The 19,887-nt window shown below is 45.0% G+C and overlaps 1 protein-coding gene across 2 annotated transcripts in view; it reads right to left on the reverse strand.

The window, feature by feature from the left end:
* TBC1D9 (TBC1 domain family member 9) overlaps positions 1–17,910 on the reverse strand; it is a 139,071-nt gene extending 121,161 nt beyond the window's left edge. Inside the window, exon 1 of one of the 2 annotated variants that reach the window (XM_029597394.1) lies at positions 17,796–17,910. Coding sequence is in view for 1 of the 2 variants with exons in the window: in XM_029597317.1 (XP_029453177.1) it covers positions 11,916–12,042 (127 nt within the window). In the remaining variant the exon portion in view is untranslated. Of the gene's footprint in view, positions 1–11,915; positions 12,281–17,795 lie in introns of those variants that run through there. The other variant, XM_029597317.1, reaches the window with a different exon arrangement.
* Between the last annotated feature and the right edge of the window lie 1,977 nt (positions 17,911–19,887).

Raw genomic sequence — 19,887 nt, forward strand, 5'->3', positions numbered from 1 at the left:
TTTCCCAACCTTGAGTGAGGCAAAAACTCAAGTTTTGTTTTTTTAATCTGAAGCAGGAAGCCTGTGAGATAGTCAAGGAGTTAAGATGGGCACTCAGGGGAAAATAAGGTCATTAAGAAACTAAACTGATTGCTTCAGTGTTTACTGAAGAGGATGTTGGGGAGATACCAGTGCTGGAAACTATTCCATGGTTATGAGTCAGGAGAACCGAAACTGAATGACCAGACGGCATGCAGACCAGTGTTCTGAAGAGTAATAAGTCTCGTTTGAGATCTACTACTAGTAATTTAACCTCAAAAGCATCTATTGTACCTAAAGATTAGAGTGTGGCCAATATAACTCATTTTAAAAAAGTTGCAGAATGTATAGAAAGACATGTTTTAATGTGATAGTCAGCATGGATTCAACCAGGGGAAGTAGATTCAATCTGCTACTTTAAAAAAAAAAAAGTGGTTAACAAAACATGTGGCTCATGAGCTAGTGTATATAGGTTATTTGGATTTTCAGAAGATGTTTGACAAAGTCCCTTGAGAGACTTCTGAGAAAGTTTAAAGCCGTGAGATAGGTTCCATTTGCCTAATATTTAGCTAGAGCGTGGGTTACTTTTCCACTATTCACATCACTGCACTTTTCCTATTAAATTTCATCCGTGTGGATGCCCACTCAAGTTTTCCTGCAGTTTCTCACAATCTGCTTGTGGTTTTGCTACTGAGTAATTTGTTGTCTGCAAGTTTGACCACCTCACTCACTGCTTCTCTCCAGATAATTTATAAAACAAAAGAACACCCATGCACTGGTCCCAGTACAGATCCCAGGGGGTGTTACACCATTTCCCTTTCGCCAGAAAGAAAGGTGACTATTAAGTCCTACTCTTCAATTCCTATCTTAGCCAGTTTGCAATCCATGATAGGATGTTACCTTCCAGGAAAAGTTAGTGGAAGAGGAAGGAGTGAGGAGAGAGACCTCAGACTGCATGAACTGGCTATTCCAATTGGTCCTTTTCTGGCAATATCTAGGATGTAAGCCAGTCACAGTGCCTCAGTCAATTTCTGTACCACCAAGAGTCCAAAGTTTGTGTTGACATTTCAGTACTACCCACAAGTTGCATATAAACAGTATTTGAATACCTGAAATGACAAGAGCAGGGGAGGCAAAGAATAGCCATTGACCTATGCTCTGGGGCAGTGGTTCTCAACCAGTGTGCTGTGACACTGTCTCCACACTTCCTGGGTCCCCCTACCCAAGTGAAATGCGGCAGGAGAGCTAGAGTCAGCGGCACCGGTATGCTCTCTTCTTCCCGCCCCCCCCCCCGGAAGAGGAAGTGGTGAGCAGCAGGTGTGTGTGAGAAGAGACCATGCTAGTGCGGGCAGCATCAGCCCAAAGAAAAAGGAGAGGCACGGCCCAGAGTAAAACAAGGAACATCGACCCCTGTGGCCGATGGGACTCCTTTCTCTGTGAAGGCTGAAAATGAAGGAGGTTGCTGCTGCCTTTAGGGTTGGGAGGTGGGAGAGTGAGTGAATGAGCAAGCATGTTGTGTGAGTTTGCATGTGTGATTGAGATCCTGTGTGTGAGAAATTGTGTATGTATAAGTAAAAGAGACTGTGTGTGACCATGTGAGTATGCGATTGAGAGCCTGTGTGTAAAAGAGTGGATGTGTAAGCATGTGAAAGAGAAAAAAGACAGCATGTATGTATGTGTGTGATTGAAAGCCTGTGTGTAAGCATGAAAGACACAGCATGTTTATAAATGTGAAATTAAGAGCCTATAAGTGAGAAAAAGTATGTGTATATGTGAGCGATGAGAAAGTTGCAAGCAAGCCATCCCTCCTGCTAATTCAAAACAATCTCAGGGCACCTGGATATCAAACGTTCCCAGCTATGCAGAGCAAAACAGTTTTATATCCTTATTTCTCATTGTAAGGCCCTTTGCTGCTATTTTGAAATGTTATTGGTATCTAGAAATTTGATACTAGTCTTATTGGCTATGCCATTCATCAGCTGTTTTGAAATCTGTTTTTTGTTTTGTTTTTTTATTACTATGGTTTTGTTGCTATTTTATATTTCTTGATTTGTTTTATAAGGACTAGTGGTGTTTTTCCTTTGTTCCACTGTATACAGAGCCTCTGGCTTGTTGTGGTTTCCAATTCAGTTTTTGTCTGTATGCTTCTAGTTATGTGTTGGTCTCTTTATTAGGTGAGGGTCAGCATGTGATCCAGGTGAGGTTTCCTGCTGGCGTGTAGTTGGTGCAGGGCTCTATAGTAGCCTGGCTTGTTCTGTTTTCTTAATAGGTAGTGTATTGGTGTCTTAAGGCCTGCTGTAATATTTTCAGTATTGCCTTTTCTTAGATAAGGTGATTACTATTAGAGTACTAGAAATAGGTGCTGTTTATGCAAATTTCTGTTCAGACAGTATTTATCTTTTCCTTGTGTCATTCTTAATAAAAATGACTGGACTTTTTTTTTTTTTTTTATTTCTGCTGTGAGCGTGGTCTCAGGTGTGTCACGATGGGAAAAGGTTGAGAACCACAACTCTAGTGATTGGAATAATTAAGATACTTCCCTTCTTAAAGTTGGCCATTTATTCAAGCTGTCCTAGCACATGCTAGGAGCTCGTGGAAAGACAAATTCACATGTTGGGGTGTGTTTTAAGAACATTACATTGTATTTCTCATCTGTAATTAAACAAAAAGACTGAAATATTTACAGGGGTGGGAGGGAAGCTGCTAGGGACACGTGGGCCTGAATCTTAACAGCACCTTGCTAAGTGGACAACGAGCACACCAGGCTATTCTCCAGTCTCTGGGAGGAGTGGTGCCATCTCCATGCAGAAACTAGGGGGTGGCAGGGACAAAAAAAAAAAAAAAAGTCAGAACCATCCCAGCTTACAGTGAGCTATGGATAAGCACTCATGCTCTTCTAACAAAAGTAATCTGAGTGGATTACAGGCAAATAAATCAAACCCAGCCCTAGGGATCCCTAAAGACATCTTGTTTTCCCCCAAAGTAACTGGAATATGAAAAAACTAGATTTAGAGTATATATATATATGCAAATCCCTTACGTTTTCATAGTGGGTACCTTAATGCCCAGGACCTGCTTGGAGTCGGATTTAATAGAAGTGGTAGGACACACCCATGATGCCAAGTTTACTTACAGAATGCACAAGTGTTGTGTTAGCATTTTTCCTATACATGTTGCCCCAGTGCACAAAACAGAAACCTGTAAAGAGCTCAGGCTTATTTCTGCTGCCCTGACAGCTTGCAGCATGGTTTTGAGAGAGACAGCAAAGATCCCCACTGACAGCACAATGTGCAAAATAATCTGAAGACTAAGCACCCTGTTTACAGGACATGTTTAATGGGTGAAAATCAGTTTAGCCCCAGATTTTTCAACCCCCAAAAGTATCCGTTTAAACAGCCATGCTAATTTTGGGATTAAAAAAAAAAAAAAAAAAAAAAAGCTGCTCCAGACCCAGTATTTCAAGGTCTCCGGCCACTGCTGGAAGCCAGAGTCCAAACTGTTTAGAGTCCCACCTTCCACAACGGGAAGCCCTCACCCTCCAGTGCCACCCATGCCATGTATCACCACCCCCTCAGGCAGCCAAGGTGCCCACCATCTGGTGCATTTCTAGCGGGCCCTGCACAAGAGCAGATGTGTGGTGCTGCAGAGTACAGGAACCTCAAGAAGCTGATGCCAAAGGACAGAGAAGCAGCCTGGAGCCACCGCTGGTAAGAATTAGTACTGTTTACCATGTGGGGAGGGAGATAGCATGCTGCTAAGTAAGGTGGGAAAACGGTTGTCATCCTGGCTTCTGTCCAGCAAAATGAAAAATGTTTCTCCCCCTTGGCAAGGAGTCAAACTGATTTTTCCCCTGTTTGTTATCACAATAAACTCTGAAAAATTCCCAAGAAAGATGAGATAAAAACCAAAATAGAAGTTCTTAGTTATAAAGCAATCCAGCAACAGGAGGGTAGCTGCCACGGAAAGGCACTTGTATACTGAACACATGCTGATCAGCTGCAAAAGCAGAACATGATCTTAAAAAGGGAGTCCCCACTCAAGCAAGGGCTGCTCTTCCTCAGCGTGACCATAACACAGCAGAATCTTCGACACACACACGAACCACAAGCTCAGCCTTACCTGCACCTCAGGCAACAAGCCTACATCTGCTAGACTTTAGAGATCAGCCATTCCACTGATAGCACAAAACCAGGCTGGGCTTTGTTACCAAGGGGAAAAGAAAAAAAAACCAATACTAATAATATTGGTCATTATGTTTCAAAACTATACTACTGTGCTATTTCCAATATAAGATAGCAGTATAGCATGAAAAACAAAGGAAAAGGCTTGAAAGTGGAACAAACAGGCAAGAGGAAAATGTGTTTGACCTTATAAAGGTTATATTAAGAAGTGCTCTATTTTTGGTCTGTCTAACTGACATGCAGGTAAACTGAGTCTGTTGACTCATCTATTCTCTTCCCTGGTTTCTATAGGATGGATGATGTATATTTATTACATTGTTGGATTTATATTTGCCATTATATTAATGTAGTTATCTACTCTTCTGAAGAGAAGTTATACCAACAATGATTAGAGAGTGGAATACAGCATTTCTACCCCTGGCTGTCCAAAGGGAAGCACCAGGACAACATTAAAGTTCATTTTCAAAGGCATTGTGCATGTAGATTTAACAAACTATCAGTTTCCAAAAGCCATTTACCTGCATTCAGTGCACTTCTACGTGGGTAAACCCTATGGCTAATTCAATAGCAGCTCAGGGCAATTTCCAAAAGCCATTTAATGCAGTTTAAGTTTGTTTACACATGTGTAAAGGCTTTTACTTTAGGGTTTGTTTTTTTTTGCAATGCAAAAAAACTTGTAGTGTACAAGTTGAGAACTGTTTTCTGCATATAACCTTCCTCCCAGGCACACATAGGAGGAAGATTAGATGTGCTGGGAAAGGCTGGATTGCTCCATTCAATCTTTTCCAGCCTGTAAAGATGGGATATGCACAAGTCAAGAAGATACAATCATGTCAGTATTTTACTGAAGGGCACCTTGCTTAAAAGCAGAAGATTAAGAGGAAGCTAATCTACACCAGTAGCCCCGGGGGAGGGGGGTCCTGGCCCCAGAGGCATGACATAAGAAGTTGCCATGCTGGGTCTGACCAAGGGTCCATCAAGCCCAGCATCCTGTTTCCAGAGGCCAAACCAGGTCACAAGAAGATCCCATGCTACTGATGCAATAGCAGTGGCTATTAGTTAAGTAAACTTGATTAATAGCATTTAATGGACTTCTCCTCCAAGAACTTATCCAAACCTTTTTTGAACCCAGCTACATTAACTGCACTAACCATGTCCTCTGGCAACAGATGCCAGAGCTTAATTGTGCATTGCGTGAAAAAGAATTCTGATTAGTCTTAAATGTGCTACTTGCTAATTTCATGGCATGCCCCCTGGTCCTTCTATTATCTGAAAGTGTAAATAACCGATTCACATCTACTTGTTCAAGACCTCTCATATCAGGCTCACTGGTCTATAGTTTCCTGGATCACCCTTGTAGCCCTTTTTAAATATCGGGATTACATTGGCAACTCCAGTTTTCAGGTACAATAGATGATTTTAATGATAGGTTACAAATTTTAACTAATAGATCAGAAATTTCATTTTAGTTCCTTCAGTACCCTAGGATGCATACCATCTGGACCTGGTGATTTGCTACTCTTTAGTTTGTCAATCTGGCCTACTACATCTTCCAGGTTCACAGTGATTTGGTTCAGTTTGACTCATCACCCCTGAAAACCATCTCTAGAACTGGTATCCCCCAACATACTCATTAGTAAACACAGAAGCAAAGAATTAAATTTAGTCTTTCTGCAATGGCCTTATCTTCCCTAAGAGCCCCTTTAACCCCTCTGTCATCTAAGGGTCCAACCGACTCCCTCACAGGTTTGTTTCCTATTTTAAGAAGTTTTTGCCTCTACGGCCAACTTCAGTTCAAATTCTCTCTTCACCTGTCTTATCAATGTTTACACTTGACAATGCTTAATCCTATTTTCTTCAGATGGATCCTTTCCAATTCTTGAAGTATTTTTTTTTGGCTAAAATAAGCTTTTCACTTCACCTTTTAACCATGCTGGTAATTGTTTTGCCTTCCCTTCCACCTTTAATGCATGGAATACACCTGGCCTGCACGTCTAGGATTGTATTTTTAAACAATGTCCATGCCTGTTCAACACTAAACTGAAAGGTGGAGCTGCAAAGGTTTTTTTCTAACTATTTTCCTCATTTTATCAAAAAGTTTCCCTTTTGAAAATGTAGTGTTAAGAGCTGTAGATTTGTCCCCTTCTATTTATTAGTTTAAATTTGATCATGTTATCACTATTGCCAAGTGGCCCTACCACCATTCTCTCTCACCAAATCCTACCTTCCACTAAGAATTAAATCTAAAATAGCTCCCTCTTGTTGGTTCCTGAACCAATTGCTCCCTGAAGCAGTCATTTATTACATCCAGGAATTTTATGTCTCTAGCAAGTCCTGATGTTACATTTACCCAGTCAATATTGGGGTAGCTGAAGTCTATATAAATATGTTGTAAAGCTACAATTTCTCCTTCAATGTGCTGTATATTATTAATGTAAATTAATTTGTGTGAAGGACCATCATAACACCCACAGTATACCAGCTGTTTTAGCTTTATATACCGTGTTTCCCCGAAAATAAGACATCCCCCAAAAATAAGACCTAGTAGGGATTTAGCCGAATTCTTAAATATAAGACCTCCCCCGAAAGTAAGACATCCCTTGTAAACAGGGGCGGATTGACCTATCGGGGGATCAGGCTTCCCCCGGTGGGCCGGTCAATCCTGTGACGTCATTTTTTATTTTTTTTATTTATTTTTTTAAAATAAAGTTTCCAAAGTATTAGGAGCAGATGCGAGCAGTGGTATCCGGAGGGGAGCCGATGCGCACAGGCGCAAGGAGGCTCATGCGGCCGCTGAGCCTCCTTGCCCGAAGAAAAAGATCGCGTTCAAATGCACTGATGCTCTTTCTCCTTCCTGCCTGTGCGGCCCCGGAAGTAAACGTTGCCAGAGCCGCATGGGCAGGAAGGAGAAAGAGCATCAGCGCGTGCAGAAGAGGAGCCGCCGCGGGCTGCTGCGAATCCCAAGTCGCAGCGGCCCAAGAAGAGGAAGAGGCCCGGTAGCGAGGAAGAGGCCCGAGAAGTTCAGGGCCGCTGCAGAGCCCATCCTGCAGCGACCCGCGAAGAGGCCTGCAGTGGTATCCGGAGGGGAGCCGATGCGCCCGGGCGCAAGGAGGCTCATGCGGCCGCTGAGCCTCCTTGCCCGAAGAAAAAGATTGCGTGCAAACGCACTGATGCTCTTCCTCCTTTCTGCCTGTGCGGCCCGGAAGTAAACGTTGCCGGAGCCGCATGGGCAGGAAGGAGAAAGAGCATCAGCGCGTGCAGAAGAGGAGCCGCCGCGGGCTGCTGCGAATCCCAAGTCGCAGCGGCCCAAGAAGAGGAAGAGGCCCGAGAAGTTCAGGGCCGCTGCAGAGCCGATCCTGCGGCGACCCGCGAAGAGGAGGCCCAGAGGTGAGAGAGAGGCTGAGGGTCTGTAGAGGGTGCGTGCGTGTATGAGATGAGTTGAGAGATTGTGTGTGAGAGTGAGGATCTGAATGTTTGCAGAGGCAGCATGTGAGAGCCTCTGTGTGTGTGTGTGAGAGAGACAGCGTGTGACGGTGAGAGCCTATGCTTGAGCAAGACAGCATGTGGGAGTGAGAGAGAGCCTGTGTGTGTGAGCGTCAGACAGCATGAGCCAGTGAGAGACTGTGTGTGTGTGTGAGAGAAATGCATGTGAGAATGAGAACCTGACTGTGTTTGAGGGAAGAAGACGGAGAGAAAAGAAATACGGAAGAAAAAAGGACAATATAAAAGGAATTGGCAAAAAAATAAGAAAGGGAAGGTGGAAAAAAAAAAAGCCTGTGACCAACCGATTAGAAAACTAACATCAGCCAGCAAAGGTAAAAAAAAAATAAAAATTACTTTTTAGTGATTGGCACATGTGATCTTTGGGAATGTGCAAGAATAGCACTTTCTCTATGTGGATCTCACAATGTACGAGATCAGCATGGAGGAAGTGGAAGCCCACGGGGCCTGCACAGAGGAGGCAGCAGAATGGGCTTCAGTGTCAGTAGCAGCAATCGGCGCCTCCCCAATAGCCATGTGGCAGCAGTGACAGTGGCAGCAAGATTACAGACATCTGGGGATGGTGGCAGTACCAGTCGGGGGACCCCTTCCAAGCAGTGTGCAGAGGTTCAAAAGCAGCAGAGTCAGCCCAAGCTGACTACCATGAATGCTGCACACTCTTACCTCTCTCTGACAGCACACTGGTGGGACATGGCTGACGCAGGGGCAGCCAGGAGCTCAACGGTATTAGACATCCCCTGAAAATAAGGCCTAGTGCATCTTTGGTACCAAAAATTAATATAAGACACTGTCTTATTTTCGGGGAAACAAGGTATTAACCACTACAGGTCATTTTTAATCGGTCCAAGTTCCTTAGACGCCAACAAGAGGAAAGGTGGCAAGGTTTGGATAGAAATAGCCATGTGGACATGATGATTTTCACGTCTCAGTGACTTGTATAGGAGACTCCATGTTGGTTGCAGTCCCTGAAGCAGCTTTGCAAAACGTACATCGGACTGGACTCGTTGAACAACTGTCCCCTGAGTAAATTAATTCTCTGAAGTGCGGCAGCGCCATCAAGAGAACTGGATTTTCTGAAGCGCGGCAGTGGTGTCACCTACTAAGGTAAGTATCGGTTCCACATTAAGAAAAATTGAAAAGAAAAGCAACAAATGAAAAAAGTATAATAAAAGGACTTGGACCGATGATTAAAAAATGACCCGTAGCGGTTAATACATAAAGCTAAAACAGCTAGTATACTGTGGGTGTTATGATGGTCCTTCACACAAATTAATAATATACAGCACATTGAAGGAGAAATTGTAGCTTCACAACGTATTTGAAATATTGTGATTTGTTGTGCATTAAAGTTAACTTATTTTTGTGGTAGTTGAAGTCTCCCATTATTGTACTGACAAATTTGTTAGCTTCCCTGATTTCTCTAAGCATTTCGTCATCTGTCTGACCATTTTGGCCAGATGGACAGTAGTATACTCCCAACACATTGGACAAAGCAGTTAGGCTGCCATTAGTCCATCTGGATGTGCAAATATGAAAGTATAGTATAAGATACCTTTTTTTCAGTGGATTAAAAGCAGATCCATGACTAGCATTCTGGTGCAGATGCTCTTCAGGTCAGAATTCAAAGTGAAAAGCCACATGACTGAAATAGTAGTAGTGTGGCTGCCATAGGTGAACTGTAAAATGCATTTCAGTGATAGGTGAACAGGGGGTAGAGAATGCCTGTTATGATTCACTTATGGCAGTCGTGTGACTATTTCCTGGGAATGCCATCTTGCTCATTTGAATTCTGACCCAAAGGGGGGAAAAAAAAAAAAATGTATGAGCCTGAACATCAGTCAAGAAATATCAAGTCAATCTAGTAAAATCAATCACTTCATGCATACAGATTATATACCCTAGGAGAGGTCAGCTGTTAAAGGGAGTTGAGCTAAAGAAAACCTGAGATAAGCCTCCACAGCTGAGGGGAATTCAGAACAAAAAAAAATGAAATAAAGGAACAATTCCCATGACACAGAGGCTGTGCGCTACCCAAGTGAGTCCTTGGAGAGCGCACACATGCAGCTTGCTAAGCAAGGGAGGGGCAGGAAGAGCAGGGAGTTGCAAGTAAGCCAGAGGAAGATGTAGAGATGGAGGCAGAGACACTGCAAGCCACTAATGGACATGGAGGTCCCCTCCAGAGGGAGGTACAGATGGGGAGTTTGCAGGCTAAACTCCTGGAAGGACACTGCCATGACTGCAGCTGAGAGAAGGAAAGTGATAAATGCCCAGCTGCAGGGGGTGGTGGCAATGGAGCTTGCTTCCTCCAACCAAGCCCGCAAAGTCAATAGCAGGACTACAAGACAGAGGAAAAAAAAATGTTTTTGTGCTTTGAAGGACACTGCTTTGCTAATTGAGGAGTTTGCTTTGGACTAAAGATTGTGCTACCATATTGGTAGCCAGACAGGAAGGGAGAATTTCATGCTTGGAATAAAAAAAAAGTTCAAACTTTTTTCTAAATTTCTTAAAATATTTTTGTTCAAAAAGCAGGACGGACAATCTTAGTCTAAAGCAGATCAGCAAACCTGGAATGGGGAGAAGATTCAGGAAAAAAGGTCCATTAAATAGAAGGAAGAGGAGATCACAGAGCACTTTCTGGCATACATGGTACAGAGATTCCTGTGCAGGGGGAGAGGATCCTAAACCTGAGGCTAGGCAGGTTCCAATAACAATGAAAAATGAAGGAATCTGAAAAGCCAAGCGGGGCATGTCTGCAGTGTTGTTAACACCCTCACTATTTGCACAGGTACACAGCTGTACAGAGAGGAAGGCTGTGACCCATCTACCTTGCTGTGCAGGATGTCACCCCGCAGCTGCCAACCACCCCCTTAGCTTCAGTGCTAGCATGACTGGCAGATTCAAAGCTTGAGGGCTGGCACTTCCCATCTGCTGACTATATATTGTGCATCGTAATCAGCAGGCGGGTAGTGCCAGCCTGCAAGCAGGTTCATGGTGCCAACACAGACACTATGGAGGTGGTCAGAGGCAGATGCTGGAGACGTGGTGGAATACAGAGGAATTGAGAATCTGTGGCAGCACTACAGTATTAAGATGTGGAAGGATGGGAGAGGAGAATGGGAGTTTAGGTTCAAGTGAGGGAGCTGAAAGATAAGACAAAATGCTAAGGGGAGAGCAAGAAGAGATAGCAATGAAGGAAACAGAAGAGATGAGCTTTGGCAGCACTACAGTATAAACCACTCACCTGCAAGCTTGCACGCATCCCAGAAAGTGTCAGATCAAAGGCATACTACACACAAGCAGCACCACCTACTCATTTTGGCACTTTCATGTGTATCACAAGTGAATAACCCTTCATAAGCTCAGGCTGAGCATCATCCTCCCCCCCCAAAGTTCACAGGTTTGCCAAACATGAGATCAGGTGACCAACTGCTGGCGAGCATCAGCTGAGATGGTATTTGGGGAATCTGGCCTACAATATAGGTAGTGTGGCCTAACAGTACAAGAGCCCCAGAAGAGAGCCACCCACCCCATGCAGGTTCAGATACCATCCACGTCCACAAAATGGACACAAGAACAGAGCAGCTGCCTTAACCAGTTTGAGAGCCCAGAATACTGACCAGAAGGTGCTTATGAAGCTCACCTGACCAAGAATCACAGGTCTTCCTTCACTTTAGAAATGCCACCTGGTATGCAAAATGACACACTCCAAGATAAGAGAAGCAACCTCTCTGCTGACATTAGGGACCACATGACCGAGCAAGCATTGCCGAAGGGTAGATGGAAGAAGTCAGGGCATGGGTCTTTAGTAACTGGAAAGGGACTTTCGTGGCCAGAGACGGTTCAGTGAGCTGAAATGAACCCGGTGCTGTCACCTCGGCTCCAGGCTTGGCAGGACCGCCTCAGATCTGTAAGCCTTGAGACTGTCCAGCACTGGTGTGACTCAGCCTAAGTCACTTAACCTGCCCGCTCTCCGAAGTGTCAGATCTTTTAGGATAGGCGTGAAGCCATTGATCTAGTATAAAAAAAAATGCAATGCATATGCTTTAAAAAAAAAATGCGAACATGCCCCATCCCATGGCACGAGCAGCAAGCCGCATGAAGCACCAACCAACCATACAGTAAGAATAGACTGTAAACAAGCCCGTTCCTTCCATCCTCTGGCAGCGCCCAGCATCGCCAGATCCTGCGTCCACCGAGGGCATCCTCGCCGCCTACCTGCCAGCCCGCCGCCGCCGCCGCCCTCTCCGTGCCCCTTCCTCCTCTGCAGGATGAAGTAAGGATTGGCCCTCTCCGTCGCCCACAGGGCGTTCGCCAGCAGCACCTCCTCGGGACTCAGCCACATGGCCCCGGCAGTCCCCGACCCCGAGCTGTCGCAGGCTCTCCGTGGCGCGCTCCGGCTTTTGAGAAAAGCATCAGACAGGTGCAGCCAGCCGGGCGCAGCCGTGACAGCAGCAGCACCGGCGGCGGCACGGGCACCCGAGGGCCCGCCGCAGCGCGAGCCTCCCCAGCGACTCCCCGGGGCGCGAGGAGACGCGCGCGCGCGCGCCGCACCAACACCAACACCAACAGCGGTAAGGAGGAGAAGGAGGAGGAGCGGAGCCCACAAGGCAGCCAGGGAGGAGGAGGAGGGCCGAGAGCCGTGACAACAGCAGGATCACCTTCCACGCTCATTGGGTCTTCCGGCTCTGCAGCTCCAATTAAAAAAAACAAACCCAAAACAAGAGGGGACTCGAGAATGTGCCCTGCTCGAGCGCATTAGGGTAAGATTAGAAGATTAGAGAACATTTCTTTTGGCACCCCCTGTAAAATAAGATAACCGGGGGTGCCTTCTAGTTCTTACGTGCACGGCACAGATTTGTTTTTTTGTTTTTTTTTTAATTCCCCTTGACAGATCAGGAGGGCGGGGCCGTTTTAGGTGGTTCCCGCCCCCTTCCCGGGGATGAGGTTTAGATAGGCTGGGAGAGCAGGGTACAAAGTCAGTGCGCCCCGCACGTGCTCGCAGCCTCCCTGCTGGGCAGTAGGGCAGAAACACCCGGCACGGGCAATGCCTGCGGTCCCCCTCCACGGTTTTAAACTAAATTCTGGATTTATAATCTATTTCTCGGGTTATTTTCAGTTTTCTTGTTCTGTATAGATTTTTATTAATGTATTCCATTGCTTTTGTTGTACATCCCACTGTAGCCTCTCGGGAAGGGTGGTCTAGAAAGCTAAAAATAAATGGAGAGCGGGGGGAGGCGGAGCTCCTAAGACCGGAGCCAGAACAGACCAGACAGGCAACGGACTGATTGAAGGATTCACTCCCCCCTGGCCCATACCATCGATAAGTGAACGTGGAAGAAGCAGTTTTACCAATTAAAAACCCCTTAAAATAAAATTGAAATGACCCAAGAAAAAAAAAAGTTACTTTTGTAGACATCAGGGCACACAATCACATCTCCAGGAACTGATCAACATCGTAAGAAATTTCACGCTCCACTAAGCCTACTATAGCTAGGCTATATGTACACTTTAATGTCTTTATAACCAATTTAAAACGCCAGTCTTACATAAATGAAGCTACAAATCGCTCGTCCCCCTGTAAAGCTATTAATGTACTCTAAATTCAGCGACTCATATGGGAATGCGGTCTGGGGTCTATTAACCCTGACTGTTACAGAACAATCCTACACCTCCAGCTCGCAAACTTGACACTCCGTGCCCACAGAAACACCTCTAAGACAGGTGCAGAGCAGAACTGGGATGCTTCCCTCGTTTACTCCCTATTTATTCACTTTCTGGTGTTCTCAACAGCAATAAACTCCCTTCCCAACCAGGCAGTCCGTGAAATAAAAACCCTGGAAAAGACACTCAGTACTTATATAACAAACCTGTCGTCAACTACAATCTGGCCAACAAGGAGGTGGCAATATAAATATTGAACTGTGCCCTAGAACACCAATATACCTCCTACTAGGAGGTGCAAGTTTGAAAAAGCTAGACTGCTACAGAAGTTATCAGGCTAGAAATAAGAAGAATATAAAAAATTAAAATGTAAATAAGATAGAAAAATACAGAGAAAGTGAACTGGAAACCAAGCCAACATTGGAGAAAAAGTGCATGTCAAAGCTATCAGATGCATGGTTTTCCCAAAATGGAGGAAAAGTCCCACAGAAGAATGTAGCAGAAAAAGCTGTATAACCCTGAATAGGAGGAACAGCTGCTATAGCAACAACAAAAAAAAAAAAGCACAATATCCTGCCTCCAGGCTAGAAATAGGGACCAGCACCAAAATTTGAGACATGATCAATACAAGTTAAGGAAAGAGGTACAGTAATTTTGTAATTTCCTATTTTCCTCATTTTAATCATTCTGAATATTACTTTACCACATGCAAGATTGTCATGCCAATAAAAGTTATCTGAATCTACTCAGAGACAAAGATGCTTTTATCTAGGGGCATAGCAAGGAGTCCATTGCATGAGCATACCGAGCTTTGCCCCAATAAAAGTTATCTAGCACCCCAAGTCTCAGCTTCCTCCTCCAGCCCCTTCCCTTCTGTTTCCTGTCTAGGAGGGGTGCAAGCCTAGAGCAGACAGAGCTAAGCAGCTTCTCTTCTGCCAGCCCCTTCTGAATGCAGGGAACAGATAGGGAGAGAGTGAAGATTTCTAATTTGTGGTTACTTATTTGTATTTGGCAAGTGTTTGCTCAGTGTACACAACACAAACAGGCCAGTACTGTAAAGTGTACTCAGCTGAGCACACTTAAGTCACTGTTGGACATGGGTTCAACTTGTGTATACTACCCCTTATGCAGTAAAGGGTTTACCAACCTCCCCCCAAACTAACAGCACTCATCACATGCAAATGCATGTTGATAAGGCTATAAGTCATTTGCTCTGGATACCAAAAGAATGCAGTCAAAGTATACTGCATACTCTGTACATCCTCTGACAGTATTGTAGCCAATATTAAGTCTGAGGAACCAAAATGTTAAAGAAAAAAAAAATGTGCCAGCAAGTCTGCCAATTTTAGGAGCATCAGTCTTCCAAACCCCTTGACAGTGCCCCTAGCGCCTGAGCGGCACATAACCTTTCTAGCATAGCCCCTCATTTGCATTGTGCGCCCAGAAGTGGGGGCTGAGCGTGTGTTCTGAAAGCAGGTGCCAAAATGGCCACTTAGTACAGCTGTATTGTGCCAGCCTGAAAGTCAGATATTCTAGCATGTAGACATCTGTGGCCATCCAGCTTGTTCTGTTTTATTTGCTTTTATATACAGACATTCGTGGTTACATCATGCTGGTTTACAATATAACTGAAGGAGGAAAATACAAAAAACCAGGGTGGGGGGGGGGGGGGGGGAGCAGCTAGGAAGAGAGGAAGAGAATAGGAACAGTACCTGATGGAAAGAAGCCAAAGAACATATGTAACATTGCAAATCATACTCAAAAAGGGACTGTGTATAACCTTATACATTCTAAAAAGCACTATATACAATATACATTATCTTTAACTAGTACATGCAGAAGACTATATATGACATTACAAGTTTTACATTCAGAAAGGCAACCATATATAGTCTAGCAGGGGTATAAAAGGGAGTATATAAGGAGGTGCAGCGATATGAGAGACAAATCTGAGTACAATTAAAAGAATAAAGGGGAAGGCAATAAGTATGGTAATGACAGGGCTCTTTCTCCGAGGGAGTAGAGGGAGCAGGGGGATTACATAGGATCTGAGTCAGGGTAGGCCATGTTTTAAGCCCTGTTTTGAATTTCCAAATGCATGGTTCTAGTCGGAGCTCAAGTGGCATAGTGTTCCAGAGGGAGGGGCCTGCAATGGATAGGGCTCTCTGGTGGAGGTGTGGGGAGCACATTTAAGGGAAGGGGTGTAGAGGGTTCCCGAGAGTGCAGTTCTAGTAGGACGACTGGAGGAGCGGAATCAAAGAGCATCCTCAAGCCAGGAGTGATTGTGGTTGTGCAGGGAGCTGTGAATAACGGTGAGGGTTTTATATCTGACACGGGAGGAGATGGGAAGCCTCAATAGGAGGCGTTTTGACATTTTAGGGCCCAGTGGCATATTCACAGTGTTGCCTTCTCATTCAGGGCTGTTGCTGTTTGAGTTCTGAAAGCTATTAATGCTATTTTGGTACAGCAGGCACACTATATGGGTTGCGAGTGACTTTACAGTGTTGTGTGTTACTTTACAAAAAATTGCAGAGTAAAGCCAAGAGAATAAGAAAAAAAATTGGAATATCTTCCCCCTCAAAGAAAAACCAAAAGCCAGAGCCCAGCAAGCGTGTCAGTGTCCCCTAGGAGGCACCCAGCTCTAAACTCTCCAAAGCTACAGACAGGACCTACTATACCCAGTAGGCCCCTGGGCTGGAAATGCTAATCCAATGTCTCTATGCTCCGAGGGAAAAGCCATAGTCTCATGAACACTTTTTTGCTGATATGTATTTTAGATTTAAGTTACCCCTTTTCACATGCAAGGTAAGCAGGCTCAATCACGAGAGTGGTGGGGGGGGGGGGGGTGTAATGGAAGGCGCTCTGTTCTGAACTAGATTCAACGCAGTGAGGCTGTCAGGAGGGCTGAGATATTCTTAAAGAAACGAAACAGCAGCTGCTTCAACGCAGCGAGAAGAGGTTTAGGATGTGGAGGCCCCAAGAAATGGGGAGTTGTGGTATCGAAGCCAATAAAGACCTGAATCAAGAGCTGCATAAAGCGTGACAAAGAGGAGGCATATTATACAAGACGGCAGACTTACAGCTGTTTAAGAGCATGATGAAGTGCAATACAAGCGTGAAATCAGAGCCAAGCGGGGACGCTGATGAGAGAGAAAGTGCAAGGCAGGGCTGTTATGACTGCGGGGATAAATGCACAGACTGCTCAAGTAGATTCTGAGATTCGGGAACACCAAGTAAATAAAAACAAACAAACAAACCAGAGGTTGCAGAATAAAGTAGACTGCTGAAAGAGTTGTACTCCAATGATTTGTTCATAAGCTCACCGTTAAAAGGTGCCCGAGCAGGTTAGAAGCCACCCCCACAGAAAGAGCCACACGATTAGAAGAAAGTAACAAAAAAAAAAACAAAACCACAAAAAACGCGACAGGAACAGTTTTAATAAGTTTTGTGTAAATAGGGTTTTTTCTTTTTAATGGTGCTAGGAATGTTACATGCACGATTTTAGCAGAGCTCAGACTGCTCTGTTATTTAGCCCATTAGACGAGCATCAGATGTGGGTTATTAAGTATTTAGTGGAACATAAGCCCATTTTGCAAGGACAAGGCCAGACAAAACCGCATGCCAATGACTTTCAATATTCAGTAACCTCAACTTAACGTCCAATATGCCCCCATGGCAACCGTAGGAATATGTCATAGGAAGTTATGCATTCGTTTTCCCCCATATTCTACTTATCGCTACCTTGTGACCAACACATGTTCTCAAACTATGCTTTGAGCCTCCTTCACGAGTAGGAAAACCCCTGGGCACTGCCCTCTCCTGCATGCCAGCCATTGCTCCGCTTATGGAGTAGCATTAGTGGCCCAAAAGCTGCTCTGAGAGACCTGGGCCACCCTTTTTGGGTGCATTCCTCCTCCCAGTCCCTTTCAGGCCACGCTGTCTTAATGGAAAGGCTCATAGGGGAAAAAAAAAAAAGCCCTCCATACAATCATAGTTTGAGAACATGGGACCAACTCCTAAATGGGGAGGGGGAATATAGCAGAATATTCCCAGGAACGTCTACCAGATTCTTACAAAATGGAGCTACGCCAAGATTAAAAAACTAAAAAAAGAGTTTGTCCTTGCCTTCCATTAACTGATAGCCTTGGGTGAGCTCAAAAAGCCGCCATACCCACAGCCACTAGAAACCAGTCAAGCCTTCTAGAGGAAAGAAATCCCACCACACCACACGTGTTATGTATTCTATCAATGTCACACCCATTCAAACCACTTTAACCAGCCAGCGACGCTACCACTCCGTTAAGGCGCACCTAGCATTTGCACAGGAATAAACCGGGTCAGCTTTCTACCTCTAGGACACTTCCACGCCACCACCTCCTAGCTGTTACTGGTGCCTCGAGAAAACAAACACGGGGAGGTCATATTGCAACTTACTGCTTCAAAAGCTCAGAGCACACCACAGCCAAGTTTCCCCGCTCTGCACGCTGCCTCCAGCACTCCCACAGGCTGCCATGCCTCACCTACCGCGCCATAGGCCCTCAAGAGCCGCTCCAAACTGAGGTTTCGTCCCGCCCCCATTCCTGATTCGCTACTAGTCTCGTCCTTCCTTTCCCAAAAGCCAATCAGCTTTGGCTTGGCATCCAGCAATTTTTGGTTTGGCATCCAGCAATTTTTTTTAGTCCTGATGATCAATAAGGACACGTTTTATTGCAAAGGCAGCAGCAGCACATTGCTCACGTTTGTTATGAGTACAGAGACGTGACAAAGCACTGCTGTTGGATTGTTCTTTTTTTTTTTTTTTTTTTAAACAAAATGAATTAATTAAAGTTTACCACAAGGAGATTCTCCTCAGATCAGACGTTTTTGAGCTTCTGAGTGAGTCACTTACTTATATCCTAGATTTCCCAGTCTTTTGCCATGCAGGATTCCCCCCCCGCCCCCCATTAGGGCCCACCTAAAATGTCTCTGAAAAGTCAAATGCCAGGTTTAACACGCGTCATTACATAACGGGAGTGCTGCAGCCTGGATTGGGTTGAGCTTTATTTCACGACCCCGCCCCCTCCCCGAAAGCCTCCTGAGCGCTGCAGTGACTCAGTTACGCAGGTGAGGCCGCTTCGCGTGCCCGAGACGGAACCGAGCGCTGCTTTGTTCCTGGAATCCTGCTGGGGACCGGGGATAGGCAGGTGATGGCCGGGGGCGTGGTTTCCAGGTAAGGAGGAATGCATGATGTCACGAACATCCATCAACAAAGAAGCCACCGCTTCCTCCATGAACGTTACGTAGCACTGATTCTAGTGCCCTGGGCGCTAGGTTTAAACAGCAGTGTTTTAAAAACGCATTTTGTAAACAAAGCCAATTTTACGAACCGCGAATATGCAGCCGCTTCCGAGGTGAAAGGCAGCAGCAATTCTGAAAGTTTCCGCACACAACCTTGCAAATCTAGAGATCTTTCAGACAAGAGACATTGTTTGTGCTGCAAAAAAAAAAAATGCACCTGTTTCAAAGCTAAAGAAATTAACAAAAATGACTGAAGCTGGATTTAATTAGGTTTGAGAGAAGAGAGCAGAACATAATTTACAGATTCGTCTATTGAATCTGGCTTCTCAGAGTTATTGCGATAAGGATAGGGTGGAAACAGGACCAGTGGAAGTTCACCCTGGGTGAATCTGCAGCCTTGCACCCTCGCCCTTCCCCCTCCATATTGACTTTCCGATCTATAGAATGCCCACCCTGCCCTTTTGTGAACTGGTACCTGCAACTTTACATCAAAATGTACATTTTTGAAAATTATCCCACATTCTTTAAAATATTAAACTGTATATATTTCAGAAATTGTATCACAGTGTCTGATGAATGAGTTGACTGTGATTTTTGGATAGACTGCAACAAAAGATGAAGAAATACATACCGTTTATACATTAAAAGAAATCCATGCCAAATTAGCTGAAGGTAGTCTCTGAAATGATTGGCTGGCTGTGCTGAACTAGGATATTTCCCTGGAATACTCACCATAAAAAAGATATTCTTTGGTCATATCACCTCAGTGACCGTGACACAGGCTCTCTCCATTACCAGGCATGCAAAGTAACACAAAACCCTGCTAAAGAGAGCCTGGGTATAAGATGCTGGCTTCAGTATGGGAATTTATATTCTCATCTTCCCAAAGTGCTAGGGAGCCAGGGAAGAAGACAACGAGATAGACCAGATGGGACATCCCACAGGATTTACTGTGGGTTAATGTCAGTTTGTGTGCAGTTTTGTTATGGATATGAATGAGCTCGGAGCTCCTGAGCAAGTGAAGTAAAATTGCACAAGACCATTTTCATGCATTGCCATGGCCGCCACAATGTGCAAATCTGGCCCAGGACAGTCATGGGGATTTAAAGGGCCCTCGTGGCCTGTGTGAGGTTACCTCTCTACAACCCCTCCCCCCCAGGGATTGGGACAATCCCTCTCTACAACCCCTCCCCCCAGGGAATGGGACAATCTCTCTACAATTATGGCCCACAGACAGCTTGGGAGTCCC

The sequence above is a fragment of the Rhinatrema bivittatum genome, chromosome 1, assembly GCF_901001135.1.
Source record: "Rhinatrema bivittatum chromosome 1, aRhiBiv1.1, whole genome shotgun sequence".
Taxonomy (NCBI): domain Eukaryota; kingdom Metazoa; phylum Chordata; class Amphibia; order Gymnophiona; family Rhinatrematidae; genus Rhinatrema; species Rhinatrema bivittatum.